The 14,669-nt window shown below is 43.9% G+C and overlaps 1 protein-coding gene across 1 annotated transcript in view; it reads right to left on the reverse strand.

Annotated features, from left to right (window-relative positions):
* Positions 1-11,295, reverse strand: part of SORCS2 (sortilin related VPS10 domain containing receptor 2) — a 211,845-nt gene extending 200,550 nt beyond the window's left edge. The window contains exon 1 of the mRNA XM_056862280.1: positions 11,092-11,295. Coding sequence (XP_056718258.1) covers positions 11,092-11,295 — 204 coding nt within the window. The remainder of the gene's footprint in view (positions 1-11,091) is intronic.
* Positions 11,296-14,669: the final 3,374 nt, after the last annotated feature.

Consider the following 14,669-nt stretch of genomic DNA (forward strand, 5'->3'; position numbering starts at 1 on the left):
ATAAAGGTCAGGGGTGAGTTAGTCCCTCTCCAGGGAATGACAGCTCCCAGTGGTTTCTTGATGGCCTTGTGAAAGTTTCCCACTGATGGGGCTGTGGCTTGGGTTGAGGATTTAGTTGGCTCTGGAACTGAGAAGCCACATGTGCAATAAGGACCGTAGCTCCTAAGCGCCCTCTCCCACATGCTGGTTCTCATACAGGCCCCTGGTTCGCGGAAGAGCTGGGGGATATGAAGTGGCCAGGTGACAGTTAAAATGATCATGGAGACTGGCTCATGCCAAGGTGTCCCGTTCTTCTTTCCCTGGTCTGGGGGCTGAGCCAGGACCCATTTGGGTCCTGGTGGCCTTGACACAGGTATGGAGAGGAGGGGGTTCACAGCACCCATGTGGTCTGTGGCATCGCAGGCTGGCATCAGTGCTGTCACCTGGAGCCAAAACACGCAGCTGAGGATTCTGCAGAGCAGTTGCCTGTGACCCAGGATCAACATCTAACACTGCATTCTTGGTATTCCCAACTGTGGCAAATATGGCCGAAAAATTGACACATCGACTTAAAGTAATTAAAGGTAAAGCTAAAATATCAGATTTGTATGAAACGTGGCATGATTTTATGTCACACACAAATCAGAAAGGTATTCAGCATCTATCTAAGCCCTTCCTCGGATTATAGAAAAGGAATTAAGTCCAAAATATATCACGAATTATCTGTAATTGTAAGCTAAATTGGAAAATGTGTTAAATACTAAGCCCTTTGTCAATAATCTGATTCAATGATCAAAGACTGTTAAATAAAAGAAAATGCAGTAAGTGTGTTACTGTTTTAAGCATGTTCTCATTTTAAGTAAAAAATTAAATTAAAAAAATATCATTAACTGGCTTTGCCTGTGTCTTCTATAAAGTTTGTATCTCCAGTACCTGGTATTAAATTTTATGGTACACATGGCCCGGCCCAACCAAGTGACAATTATGTCACATCCGGCCCTTGTAACGAATGAGTTCGACACCCCTGCCCTAAATAGTATTGAGAACAGAATTTAATTATCATTTGAGTTCTACAAGAAGATAGCCAGACATCCCATGATTACCACTGTATTCTCAACTTTTGTGAAATTGTAGCATTACAGCAGCGTGGCATAGTGGTGACAGTGTTGGACTAGGATAGGCGACGCTTGGGTTCAAATGCCCACTCCGGCACGGATGCCTGCTGGGTGACCATGGACCAGTCACAGACTCTCAGCCTAATTTACCTCACAGGGTTATTGTGGGGATAAAATGGAGGCGAGAAGAACTATGGGGGCCACTTTGGCTCCTCATGGGTGAGAAAGGTGGGGATACGTGAAATAAATAAAATTAATGACAGTATGACTGGATTAAGAAATCATCCAATTTTGAACGGAGGTTCTTTCAGAAGACCCCTATCTGCCCATCAGATAACTTGTTATCTGCCCAGAAAGAAATAAAATGAGATATCTTAGGGTACAAATGCCCAGTCAAATACAGAACTCAATCCACATAAGTATTTTAAAAGAACAATAGATTGTAAAGGCTGCCTTAATAAGCCACTGCTGGCAATGTGGAGAGCCTCACCTGGACTTGCTGCATTCATTTGAAATGTAACAAAAATCAGGAAATATTTATCTTGAATTATATAGAGAAGCTTGCTGGAAATTCTATTCTAGGGAATCCTCAGTATGTTTTGCTGTATTATCCTGAAGGATTGATAGAGGAAGTAAATTCATAAGGGGTCATAAATCTGCTCACAGCTGCCAGAATGACTCCATGATTCCACTGGGAAAAATACGAGGATAATCTCTCTCATTCTGGAATTGTTTTTTTATTTGGGATCCAGCCGCAATGACAAAAGCTATTTACCTTATGAAGGCAAGAAAAGGTTGCATTACGGAATGCGTATTTGTTCAAAAGCAGTCTGCTTTAATTGCATTTTGGAGCAACACATTCCAAGATGACATACGGCCATATGCCCTGCTTTCAGCAATTTCACGATGTTTTCTGACTCTTAAATCTTTATTTTTATGATGGTCAAGAAAAGGTCTTGGGATCTTTGCCTGAGTCTGAACTTCCTCCAGCACTTTATTCGTTAGGAATGTTAAGATAGTTCTACATCTTCCATAATATTTTTAATAGCAGTGACTGAGAAGGGCGGTCTTGGGGCTCTGACAGCAACCAATTAGAAGTCTTGGTCAAGTTCTCAACTATTATCTGTTCTCAGTTCAACGTTCTCAATTGTATTAATATTTACTAGTTAGTAACATATTAAATCCTATTTGCTTTATTGTTCTAACATCTTCGGTAACATTATTTAATGTTTTAATAATGCCTTATTAACCTTCATGTGTTCTCTATTTTACGTCTCTTTCGCTTAACAAAAAGTGAAGCTGACTCTGTTCCATACCTTTTTACGGGGGTTACTGCACTTGTATTCCCAGCAATGTATTAAGAGTTTCAAAATGTTATAAAAAATACTGTTCGCACTTTCTATGTATTCCCATTAATGCATTAAGAGTTTGAAAACATTATAAAAATACTGTTTGGCCCCTTTAGCTGTGAACTTTGTTTGGCCCCTTTAGCTGTGAAGACGTCTTCCAACCATTTATAAGCCGGGGTATCCAAAAACCCTTTTAAAGCGATGTTTTTTACAACATTTTCAAACTCTTAATACATCGCTGGGAATACAAAGTGCGGTAACCCCCTAAGGTGATGTAGTACCTGTTGTCAGCGCTGGGTAGTAATCACTGTTTTGGACCTTTGCTCTTCATAATGGGCTGCATTTGACAATAAAAGAATCTAAACTGTTGATGTTGTAAAAGCAGAGTGGGACTGAAAATTAAATTTTGAGAAGTCTTTGAGATGTCTAGGGGATGCCAGAAAGCTCAGTAACTTGAGACAATCAGAAAACACAAAACCAAACTTCAGACACATGGTTGGATCCAAAGCTGCCATTTTTGCCAGTTCTCTCCTCTTGCCACAGACCCGCACTTGCCCCCCACTCTGTTCCAGAGGGTTCCTTGGGCCATAGCTGGAAAGAGGGAAGGAGGGAAGGCCTGCTCTGCCAGTAGGGTTGCCAGGTCCCTCTTCACCACCGGCAGGAGGTTTTTGGGGCGGAGCCTGAGGAAGGCGGGGTTTGGGGAGGGGAGGGACTTCAATGCCATAGAGTCCAATTGCCAAAGCAGCCATTTTCTCCAGGTGAACTGATCTCTATCGGCTGGAGATCATTTGCAAAAGCAGGAGATCTCCAGATACTACCTGGAGGCTGGCAACCCTATCTGCCAGGTTCTATCTACTGCTGGTGCTTTGGATCCGATCCACAGTATTTGGAGACGTGCTCAATTCTGTGTACAGGAGAAGAGCAGGAAGCCAAGAAATGTGGAGGACAAGAAGCTCAGAGCCAAAAGGGAGGCTACCACTCAAGGAGGGAGGCAAGGAAGAAGATGGCCATGGCAGCAAATACGCCTCCTCCCTCTACCCCAGAGTTTACACAACTCCTCTCCATTACTGATCTACTCCTTTTAAAAACTTTTTAAATTTTTATTTTATTCTATTTATACACTGCCCTTTCCTGGGCAGCTAACAACATAATACAACAATCAATCAATAAATATACATTTATTTTAAAAAAATACAGTTAAAACAGTCAAAAAGGGCAAGAGTCCAGTAGCACCTTAAAGCCTAACAAAAATATTTTCTGGTAGGGTATGAGCTTTCGTGAGCCACAGCTCACTTCTTCAGATACAGCTAGAATGTGAATCCATCGGTCTTTAAGTAGAGGAACAGTATGTAAATGTGAATAGCAGGCTTGATTGGATTAGGTGTGATATGCAGAAGAGTCTGTGATGTCCAGGGGAGAGATGGGTGTGGAGAAATCAGTATTGGTAATGGGCCATGAATGCAAGGTCTTTATTCAGCCCAGGTAAATGCATTGACTTTAGTTTGAATATCAACTGTAATTCAGCAGTGTCTCTTTCCAATCTCCCTTTAAAATTCCTTTGTATTCTGACATCAGAAACCATGATATTCAAAAACCAGTGGGTGAACATTTCAACCTTCCAGGACATTCTGCTGCAGATTTAAGAGTAGCAGTTCTCTTACAAAGGGATTTTAAAGGGAGATTGGAAAGAGAAACTGCTGAATTACAGTTGATATTCAAACTAAAGTCAATGCATTTACCTGGGCTGAATAAAGACCTTGCATTCATGGCCCATTACCAATGCTGATTTCTCCACACCCATCTCTCCCCTGGACATCACAGACTCTTTTGCATATCACACCTAATCCAATCAAGCCTGCTATTCACATTTACATACTGTTCTTCTTCTTAAAGACCGATGGATTCACATTCTAGCTGTATCTGAAGAAGTGAGCTGTGGCTCACGAAAGCTCATACCCTACCAGAAAATATTTTTGTTAAGTCTTTAAGGAGCTACTGGACTCTTGCCCTTTTTGACTACTACAAACAGACTAACACGGCTACCCACAGTTAAAACAGTAATTCTAATCGTAATATAATACAGTACATTACAAAATGGCACCCTAAATGACATTCCTATTCCATCGGGAGGAGTATCGCCAATATGGTGATGGTGGACCAAGGATAACAATAAGGGGAGATGGCCAGAGAAGCGGAAAATTTAACCAATCCAGAGGAAAGGAGACAGAAAGGGGGGGGGAGGGAAGGGAGAAAGGGAAGGGAGGGAATTAGGGTTGCCAACCTCAAGGTACTAGCTGGAGATCTCCTACTATTACAACTGATCTCCAAGCAATAGAGATCAATTCACCTGGAGAAAATGGCCGCTTGGGCCATTGGACTCTATGGCATTGAGGTCCCTCCCCTCCCCAAACCCCTCACTCTTCAGGCTCTGCCCTAAAAACCTCCTGCCAGTGGGGAAGAGGGACCTGGCAACCCTAGGGGAATGGGACAGGGAGGAAGAGAGGCCAGCTACTATGTAACAGTCGCTGTCCTCAACCATAGGCCTTGTGGAACATCTCCATCTTACCAGCCCTGCAGAACCAAGCCAGTAGACAGGGTTTTCTACCCAGCCGGGGCCAGAGTCGAAAATGCTCTGGCCCTGGTTGAAGTTAGCCAGATAATTCTAGGGCCAGGGATCCCCAAAGTTATTTCCAGAAGACCATAACGCTCTCGGGGGGGGGGGGGGTTATCGGGAGATAGGAAGGAAGACAGCCTTTCCTGTGTTGGACAACCCTTCCTTTTCCAGGATTCTCTCTCTCTGTGTCCCTCAGCCTCCTGGCCCTGTGCCCTTCCCCTCTACAAGAGGTGTGTGGGGCATGGTTGTACCCACTGTTCTTTTGGTTGATACCTGAGGAAGCCTGGAGCCGAAAGAGGCATCCCTACTCAGCAGGGAACCTCTCTCATGGAAAGAGCAGTCCGCTTCCTCCACAACCACATCACTCCCCTTAGTCCTACAGAAGTCCTGCCATGGGAACTGCACACTGTCAGATGTCATTCCACAGAGATGTCGCTCGTGACAGCCGCAATATCCGCTCTGTAAACTTTTGCTTGCAAATCCCTATGTGATTCATAACATTCCAGTTCGAACCCATGGCAACATATCAACTGAACCTTATTACCTACAAGTCTACGAATCTCTAGGAGAAAACAACAGCTATGGTATTTATAGTAACAAGGCCTGCCAATCTAGAAAACAGTCAAAAAGCAATACAGAAAGATATGCGTGGAGGCATGCACCCACAATGTTAGTGCAAAGCACCATGAACACAGGCAAATTCTGAAGCACATTTTCTTAGTCTAAAAAACAATGATAAAGTCTAGCACTTTGCTTATTAGATGTCTCATCCTATTGACCACCTTGACTTAAGACTGTGTAATCCACCTTGAGTCTCAGCGAGGAGGGCAGATTATAGGAGGAGGAGGAAGAGGAGGAGGAGGAGTTGGTTTTTATATGCCGACTTTCTCTACCACTTAGGAAGAATCAAACCGGCTTGCAATCATCTTCCCTCCCCAAAACAGTCACCCTGTGAGGTAGGTGGAGCTGAGAGAACTGTGACAAGCCCAAGGTCACCCAGCTGGTTTCATGTGGAGGAGTGGGGAAACAAATCCCGTTCACCAGATTAGCATGTGCCACTCATGTGGAGGAGTGGGGAATCAAACCTGGTTCTTCAGATCAGAGTCCACCGCTCCAAACCACTGCTCTTAACCACTACACCACACTATTAGAAATATTTATTATATTTTTACATTTACTTTTACTTGGTTCCTCAACCCATTTTATCCTGTCAACGACCCTGTGAGGTAGGTTGGGTTGACAATGATTGGCCCAAGGGATTTGAACTTGGGTCTCCTTATTTTTGTCTGACATTCTGCCTACTACACCACACTGGCTTCTTTCTGTGTTTTTTCTTTACAAGGGAAATGAAAGAGGGCCATCTGTCAGCAATGCTGATTCTGTGAACTTAGGCAGATCATGGCAGGGAGGGTTGTGTCCATGTTTGGCTCTCGTGGCCCTTTCTTACATGCCCAGGGTTATGCTGATCGCCACTTTGGGGTCTGGAAGCAATTTTCCTCCAGGCCAGAAATCCTGGAGGGTTTTCCCCCATCTTCTAGGCATGGAGTATGGGTCACTGGGGGTGTGGGGGGGGGAAGTAGTTTTGAATTTCCTGCATTGTGCAGGGGGTTGGACTAGATGACCCTGGTGGTCCCTTCCAACTCTATGATTCTATTATATGAAAGAAAACACAGCAGGAAATGTGAGGGCTTGGAATTGGGGTTTTAAAGAAGAAGCAGCATGAGTAGACAGGCTACTTTACCTGTGTATGTTAGAAAAAGGTTTAATTGCATCACGTCTATGAGCCCTTTGAAGAATATTAACCAGTACAAAGATGGAAGATAAACTGTTGGTAAAAGTCTGGTTTAATCTATACTCCAGGGTAACTGTAAAATTTGAGCTGCAATCCTAAGAATATTTTCCTGGGAGTAAGACCCACTGAATAAAATGAGACCGAACAGATCTGCTTAGGATTGCTCCCTAGATACTACAAAGAGCAGATATTTCCCTGGCTTTTAAAGAAACTAACAGTATAATCCTAACCAGAGTTACACCCTTTCAAGCCCCATGACTTCAAAGGACATAACTCTGTTTAGGATTGTACTGTAATTGTCCCAGGGAAATCACAACAAAATGATCGAATTCTGCATCTAAAAGCATTCCATTCAAACCAAAAGAATAAATATTTAATAGGAGTTTTTTTGCAGTACATTCCAAAATTAGAAAATCTGGGGGGAAAGTCCTCAGAAAAGAACAAAATAAAATCCCCGAACATGTCCAGTTTTGCCTGGGAATTCACACCTTTTATTGTTACCTGCACATGTACACTGCAAATGTACCAAAATCATTACCAGAGTAGATATTCTTTTGATATTTTTTTTTTAGTAATTAAACTTGGGAATATTTTTCTTCCTACTTGGTTTTATGGCTTGGGTCCGGCTGAATATTTCTGCTCACCTTCCCTTTCCTACTGCCCTCTCCCCATGCTGTTCTTTGGTTGCGGGTTTAAAGCCTGCATGTTTAAATTTTCAATTGCAACAACTTAAAAATATATTCATTGAAAAAAATCAAGTTAAATATAAAACATCTTAAAGCCTACCCTTACAGCCTTTCAGACCTGAATCCATGAATCTCTAAAGCACATGAAGTTGAAAAATTGCAGTTACTTGTAAAACAGAGGACTGGGTGGGGGTGAGGAGATCTGATTTATTTAAACTGGTTCACTTGTAAAGACACAAGAATAAACAGTCGTCTAGTGCCTCCTTGGACTAACAACCTTTTATTCCCACATCAGCCTTCACAGACCTGAGCCCGCTTCTTCAGATGCAATGAGTGAATCTTTACTGGGAAGACCTTTTATGTAGGAGATGCGGAGATAAAACAAAGAACAGCGTCAAGGGGCCATGAAACACAACGAAGTCCAGGGTGAAATGTAGTTTTGTAAAACTCCAATCTAACCAAGAAAAATACAGAGACCATTCACTAGTTTTGCTCATGGGTGGAAAGTCACAGATAAGACAGAAGCAGACTTTGCAGGAAAAGGTGGGATAGAATCCACAAAAGCTTCTGCTTGAATGCTACCTTAGAGCCTTAAGTACCACAAGACTCTGGTTTATTTTTGCAGCAACAGACTAACACACTAGAACTGTAGAATTATTATCTTAAAGGACATACAAAGTCGTTTCTTTCTTTCTTCTTATGATGGGCTTCCAACTAGATCTAGCAACTGGGATCCACCAAACACTGGCTTGAATTCTGCCACTCTGCTCAGCCAAGTCAGAAGCCTTCTACTGATAAAGAAGAGACTCGTCTGCTCTGAATGGGAGACAGGCTTCAGACTTGGGGATGAAAGACAGTGGCAAATACTGATCTGCTCATTACACAGAGGGTGAAGATTACCATTTGAAGTGGGACTGCTGGTGTACAGGGAAGGGGATTTGGGGCCTTCAGCCATCTAAGGCTTCCCCTCTCCCTAGTCCCTTCTCAAGGTTGCTTATCTCTCAGCCAGGCCATTTATTTATGGTCAATTTTGATGCTTGCTCAAAGCTCTTTTTTTAAATGCGACTTTAAAAATGCCTTTTCACGTTCCCGACACAAAAGGAGAAATTCCACCCCCACCACTCGCCTGCTCCTTTGTTCCTGTTTCCGTAGTCATTAGCATGTGTATAGCTAACGCACCGCTGTTGTTTTGCATGGTTCCTTGAGGAGAATTCTTCTTGGCAAACGCCAAAGATCGCGTTAAGTGAGCTCTTTAGTAATGCGAAGCAGGTATGTGCCGGCTTCACAGTCACTTCTGGAATGACGGTTCAGCATGTAAAATTTAAAAAAATATGCGGGGCAATTCAGCCTGGAACGCGCTGCTAATTACCATGAATAAATGGCCCCAGACTTACTGACTTGTATCCAACCCCACAAATCCTATGATGAAGGTTGCCAACTGACAGCTGGATCTTGGAGATTTCCCAGAATTACAACCAATCTCCAGACTACAGAGAACAGTTCCCCTGGCTGGGACAAAATGACTGCTTTGGAAGGTAGACTCTGTGGCATTATACCATGCTGCGGTCCCTCCCCTTCTCCAACCCTTCAAAATCCCCTTCAAAAAAGGCCTTCAAATCCCCCCATGGGATAGGCCTGCACTAGAAGACACCACCACCATTGTGTGTAACTTTGCCTTAAGTGCTCATGTGTAGGAACAGCCAGTCAAACAGAAAACCAACAATTCCACATAAACGCCTTAGTTTTCTACAAGCAAAAGTGCAAATTCACCCAATGGTACCTTAGCACATGAATCTTAGTTTTTGCCATCTGAAAGGCAGGGGGGAAAGTTGAAAACAGAAAACAAATTTTGTGTTATTTGGACAGAAACAGCCTCACATCAGCATACCTGGATATCAGCTTTAAAACGGTGAAAACACCAGAGGGGCCGTGGCTCAGTGGTAGAGCATCCGCTTGGCATGCAGAAGGCCCCAGGTTCAATCCCCGGCATCTCAAGTTAAGGGGACCAGGCAAGTAGGTGATGATGCGAAAGACACCTGCCTGAGACCCTGGAGAGCCGCTGCCAGTCTGAGTAGACAATACTGACTTTGATGGACCAAGGATCTGATTCAGTATAAGGCAGCTTCATGTGTTCAACATATAACAGAGTACAGCATATTAATTATGGGCAAAATTGGTCACTTTTAAGCCATAAATGTATGCTTACAACACGTTATAGATACCTAAAGCATACACAGAAACGATCACCTAATGCCGTAGATTGTTTTACATATGCATATTCATACTACACATTCTGATTAAGTAAATCTTTGCCTTTAAAAAGACTTCACTCATTCATATGAATTCCCACCCCCAGGGCTCCCCAAATTTCTAGTTTTCTAACAGAAAACCTGAAAAAGTCCTCAGAAAAATATTTCCTTTCCCCAAATTCTCCCAGGCCTTTGCATCTCTACGTACAATAGGTAATAAGAGACTTCATAGAAGACCCTGAAAGATGGATACTCTATGCGACTCACATGCACAGACACAACTCCAAGTCTCTATATGCAAGTTCCAAATGTCCACCAATTTCTAATTTATTTTTTTACTTATTGCCTGCCGTCCTCCTTACAAGCCTCAAAGCAGCACCTGTGGGGTTTATGCTCGTCTCTGACGCATTAAAGCGAGCCAGATCCTGCACAAGTACAAATTTCCACCCTGAGATGCCTTCATGCCCACAGAATCCTTCCTTGCTGCTGCCAGAAAGCCCCCAGAATTGCCCGGCCCCTCGTTTCCCATTGCATGGCGATGCCATCCCGGGCAATGCCCTGCCGCGTGTGCCCGGACAGTTCTGGCGCTGGCACGAGTTCCCCAAGCGGCCTGCCGGCTTTTCAGCCTCCCCCATCGCACCAAGCCGAGGGCATTTCTCGGGGGCGGGGGTGGAACCCCTGCAGGCACCAAGCTGTCCAGCCGGTGCCCTCCTGCGGGAGGAGCCCAGCGTGGTCCAGTCGCTGACGTTTGGCAGGGCAAGACGAGTCTCTGGGGCCGGCAGCCAGTACCACGGCATCCCGGGGGGCTTCCAGGGCCATGGATGCAGGGGAGGTTTGGCCTGGGATGCGCCGCTCTCCAGATGCACGCTTCCCCCATCCGATGCAAGAGTTTTGAGGATCGTGGCCATCGATGCAGGGGAGGTTTGGCCTGGGATTTTGCTGCTCCCCAGATGCGCGTTTTCCCCATCCGGATTCTGCAAACTCTGCCCGGGGGCTTATTGTTGACTTCTGAGCATGGGGATGGGGGGAAACGCGCCTCCCGGGCAAAACCTCCCCTGCGCGAGCCTCACCAGGAGACCCCGCGCAGGGTCTCGACTTAACCCCCACCCCCCCCAGAAGCAAAAGGATGGAGCCTGCCCTGTCCCTCTTGCAACCCCCCCCCGCCCCTTCCTGCCGCCCCAGCCGGGCCACCGGCTCCCCCACCTGGGCAGGGACCCCCGAGCAGCCGCCCTCCCCCGAGAGGGTCTCTCCCCCCCCATGTAGGCACGTGATCGCAGCCCCCCCCCTCTTTCCCGGGCCCGCCTTACGCTGCTGTTGTGGCCGGTCCAGTGCACCATGGCTTGGTTGTGCGCCGCGTCGCCCCGGAGCACGAAGGAGGTGCTGAGCAAGGAGGGCAGCGCGGCCGCCGCCGCCGCCTCGGGGCTCCCCCGGCCCACCCGCAGCAGCAGACCCCCCAGCAGCAGCGGCAGCAGCGGCGGCAGCAGCGGCGCCCGGGGAGCCGCCCGCGACATGCTCGGCCTCCGCTGCTGTGCCGGGCCAAGCTGCGCCGCCGACGGGCAGGGATGCGCGGCGGGGCGAGGAGGGCGAGCGGAGCCGGAGCCCGAGCCCGAGCCGGGGGGCTGCCAACGCCTCGCCGCCTCGCCGCCTCGCCTGGCGCGGAGCTGCGCCGCCCTCTGCCGGCAGCGCGCGACCCCCGCCCGCCCGCACGCCCACCCACTCACCCACCCACCCCGGCTGCAGAGGGACGGCGGCCCCGCCCGCCTGGCCGCTCCGACGGGGCCAGCCCCCTGGGCGCCCTGCGCTCAAAAGCACCCGGCCGTCGGCGAGGCGTTCGCGTCTATCACAGTTACCATTACGATACTTTTCTCGAGTCTTTTGACAGGGCGCTGCTACTTCCGAGGGCCCTTCCGGCCCAAAACTGAATGCTCAAGATCTACAACCAAGGCGGGGGGGGGGGGGGAATATATATATATATATATATATATATATATATATATATATATATATATATATATATATATATATATATATATATATATATATATATATATATATGTATATGTATATGTATATGTATATATATATATATATGTGTGTATATATATATATGTGTGTATATATATATGTGTGTGTGTGTGTGTGTGTGTATATATGTGTGTGTATATATATGTGTGTGTGTGTGTGTGTGTGTATATATATATATATATATAATTTTATTTTATTTTTTATTTTTTTTTAACCAATCAAGATCAACAGAAATCAATAATGATTGGTGGTGTCTTTCTTGCAGGAATTGTGAATAGAAGGCCCACAATGGTCCAGAATTCCATATGGAATTATAGTAGACTCCATTAGATTCATCATTCATGCAAGAAAGACACCACAAGTTGTTAGGAATATAATGCCCATCATGGTCCATGATTCCATATGGAATTATAGTATATTCCATTAGATTCATCATTCATGCAAGAAAGACACCACAAGTTGTTAGGAATATAATGCCCATCATGGTCCATGATTCCATATGGAATTATAGTATATTCCATTAGATTCATCATTCATGCAAGAAAGACACCACAAGTTGTTAGGAATATCATGCCCATCATGGTCCATAATTCTATATGGAATTATAGTATATTCCATTAGATTCATCATTCATGCAAGAAAGACACCACAAGTTGTTAGGAATATCATGCCCATCATGGTCCATAATTCTATATGGAATTATAGTATATTCCATTAGATTCATCATTCATGCAAGAAAGACACCACAAGTTGTTAGGAATATCATGCCCATCATGGTCCATAATTCTATATGGAATTATAGTATATTCCATTAGATTCATCATTCATGCAAGAAAGACACCACAAGTTGTTAGGAATATAATGCCCATCATGGTCCATAATTCTATATGGAATTATAGTATATTCCATTAGATTCATCATTCATGCAAGAAAGACACCACAAGTTGTTAGGAATATAATGCCCATAATTGTCCATAATGCCATATGGAATTATATTATACTCCATTATATTCATAATTCATGCAAGAAAGACACCACAAGTTGTTAGGAATATCATGCCCATCATGGTCCATAATGCCATATGGAATTATATTATACTCCATTATATTCATAATTCATGCAAGAAAGACACCACAAGTTGTTATGAATATAATGCCCATAATGGTCCATAATTCTATAGGGAATTATAGTATATTCCATTAGATTCATCATTCATGCAAGAAAGACACCACAAGTTGTTAGGAATATCATGCCCATAATGGTCCATAATTCTATATGGAATTATAGTATATTCCATTATATTCATAATTCATGCAAGAAAGACACCACAAGTTATTATTGATTTCTGTTGATCTTCATTGGTGGATAATAATGGTTGATCTTTATTGGTTAATAATAACTTGTGGTGTCTTTCTTGCATGAATTATGAATATAATGCCCATAATTGTCCATTCCATATGGAATTATGGACAATTATGGGCATTATATTCATAATTATGGGCATTATATTCATAATTCATGCAAGAAAGACACAAGTTATTATTGATTTCTGTTGATCTTTATTGGTGGATAATAATTGGTTGATCTTTATTGGATAATAATAACTTGTGGTGTCTTTCATGAATTATGAATATAATGGAATATAATATAATTCCATATGGAATTATGGACAATTGTGGGCATTATATTCATAATTCATGCAAGAAAGACACCACAAGTTATTATTGATTTCTGTTGATCTTTATTGGTTAAAAAATATTTTTGACTTGGTTGTTTATCTTGTACATTCAATTTTGGGCAGAAAAGGCACTATGAAGTAATAGTGCAATTTCAAAAGACTTTATAAAAATATTATAATTATAATTTTGATATATGTGAGTCATTAGCCTACAACTGTGTGTTTTTGAATACTACTAGTTTACAGTTGAATTTACAATTTATTTGAATATCTTTTGCGCCCTGGGCAAGGCGAACGACTTGTGCCCCCCCCCTGCTAACCAATTTTCAAAAACAGATGTCTTGTAGAACAAAAATAAAAGCCTGATGCATTCCTGCAAAACTTTTTATGAGGCGTAGTCGGTGCTGGATTTACGTCTCACCTAAACAAGCTATAGCTGAGGGCCCCACTCTCTTGGCGTGAGGTTCTCCAGCCAACCTCGGCAATCCCCAAAAGTCACTCGCTCAGACAGGCAGGTCTAAAGCAGGTAAACGTTTGTTCAGGAGCCGCAGGTACAGCATGAGCAATCCACGGTTTCAAAGCTGCTCATGGCGAACCAAACTACAAAGCATAACTTTAAGCATGGAGTCCTCCCAGGTGCAAAGCGAAACGGCCTGGGAACGACGAGATAACAGTGCCTGGTAGGAAGCAGGGAGTGAGCAAACCGTAATACTGAAGTTGCCTGCTAGAGACTCAAGGTCAGAGTAGGGGGGGGGGAAAGGAGGGGAATCAGCCTAAACAGTTCAGAGGAACAAAACCAAAGAATAACATAGGAACAGGAATGAGCCTAACTCATGTCAAGAGCCTGCCTGAACAGCATGACACCTGACCGCTTGAACACACAGTAGAGAAACCAGATGCACTCATAGATAGGTAGATACACTTGAATAGAAACAAGCAGGACTCTTGACATTACAGCAAAACCAATAGATACACTTGAGCAGAAATAGGCATGACTCTTACACTTGGGCCCCCCAAAAAAAATTAAAGGAAAAAAACCTGGAAGTACATTTCCAAAATATAAGATAAAAAAATAAATAAAATAAAACCTACATACAGCAACAGTGTTTTGTGTTGTGTAGGCTCCTATGATGTAAGTAATGGGCCCCACAATTACTTTGATAAAATACATATTTTGTTATG

This window comes from Euleptes europaea, chromosome 17 (genome assembly GCF_029931775.1).
Source record: "Euleptes europaea isolate rEulEur1 chromosome 17, rEulEur1.hap1, whole genome shotgun sequence".
Lineage (NCBI taxonomy): Eukaryota > Metazoa > Chordata > Lepidosauria > Squamata > Sphaerodactylidae > Euleptes > Euleptes europaea.